A 1,410-nucleotide genomic window follows, 5' to 3' on the forward strand; every position below is an offset into this window, starting at 1 on the left:
AAATGTTTTGCTTTTTAAGGTATTTTTCGTTTTGAGAAAGAAGCAAAATCAGATTACTTTTCTTCATGTTTACCATCATACTATCATGGCAGTCTTCTCGTGGTGCTATTTGAAATTCCTGCCTGGTGAACAAGGTGTTATCATAGGTTTCTTGAATTTTTTGGTCCATGTTATTATGTACAGTTATTATTTGATTGCGGCTCTTGGCCCTAAGTACAAAAAGTATCTTTGGTGGAAGAAATATATGACTTCAATTCAGCTGGTAATTAACTTTTGTATAATTGACTGTTAAAGCAAATTACAGAAATTAAACAAAGATGTTTATAATATTATAAATATGAATTTTTTAATATTATAAATATATCTAATAATATTTTATATTACGTTCTATCGTAATATTTTTAACAACATACACATGACAGAATTTTGTTATAAATGTCTGTGTTATTTTTCTTTGTTATTCTTTTTTGTTAATGTCGTAAAATAATAGTATCTATTAATTTAACCAAAAATGATAGGATGTTTTGCCAATATCTATTAATTTAATTTATATATAATATATTTTTAATTTAATTGTTTGTCAAATAAAATAAACAAATTACGGAAACGTTAGCTATACAAATCAAATTTAATAACTCTCTAATTCTGTTTCAAATTTCAGCTGCAGTTTGTTTTAATATTAATTCACCTAATATTAACATTGATTATGGATTGTCGAACACCAAAAGCTCTGACTTATTTCTTCGTAATAGTTACTACAAGTTTTATGTATTTATTTAACGACTTTTATCGTCAAGCGTATAAGAAGAAAATGAAGTAGTAATTAGTTATAATTATTACACTTTGCAAATAATTAATAAATTCGACAAAAATAAATGTATATAATCTATCTTTATCTAAGTTTTATATAAATAATAAAGGAATAATATTGTTAAGGAAACACAGAACAAAATATATGGCTACAACCTACAATGCAGCAATTTAATTTAATGTTATGTCTTTTCTTTCTTAATTATTTATTTATTTATTTATATCTAAAAATTAAAATTTATTTATTTTATTACATTTTTATTTCACTACTTAAGCATTTATTACGAAAAAATGTACATAATTCTTTTTAGCCTCTTCCGGTTTGACCGAATATAATTACAATAAAGATCTTATTAACTTTTAAATTTTTCTATACAAACTATATATTTTTAATTTAAAAATTTAAATAAAATTTAATTTGATAAAAATTTAGTTCAAAAAAATATACATAGATATGTATATTTCTAATATGTCTTAATTAAAATTACTTTGTTATACGAAAAATTACATATTTTAAATAATTTAGACAATACAAAATGTGTATGAACAATATAAAATATAACAAAAAAAGAAACTTATATAAGAACGATATAAAATTTT

General features: G+C 21.4%; 1 protein-coding gene across 1 annotated transcript; it reads left to right on the top strand.

Moving 5' to 3' along the window:
- Positions 1 to 18: 18 nt before the first annotated feature.
- Positions 19 to 820, top strand: LOC112464566 (elongation of very long chain fatty acids protein AAEL008004-like). The gene is made up of 2 exons (XM_025031619.1): positions 19 to 262; positions 662 to 820. Exons 1-2 carry the CDS (start codon positions 86 to 88, stop codon positions 818 to 820), a joined length of 336 nt encoding a protein of 111 aa, XP_024887387.1. The 5' UTR covers positions 19 to 85.
- The last annotated feature ends 590 nt before the right edge of the window (positions 821 to 1,410 follow it).

Source organism: Temnothorax curvispinosus, unplaced genomic scaffold (assembly GCF_003070985.1).
Source record: "Temnothorax curvispinosus isolate PA1 unplaced genomic scaffold, ASM307098v1 QBEX01014319.1, whole genome shotgun sequence".
Lineage (NCBI taxonomy): Eukaryota > Metazoa > Arthropoda > Insecta > Hymenoptera > Formicidae > Temnothorax > Temnothorax curvispinosus.

What these genes read in the sequence shown, in the direction of transcription:
- LOC112464566 (XM_025031619.1), top strand. Translation starts at nt 86, where the DNA reads ATGGCAGTCTTCTCGTGGTGCTATTTGAAATTCCTGCCTGGTGAACAA. An exon ending in ATATGACTTCAATTCAGCTG is followed by an intron (nt 263 to 661) that starts GTAATTAACTTT and finishes TTCAAATTTCAG; the next exon opens with CTGCAGTTTGTTTTAATATT.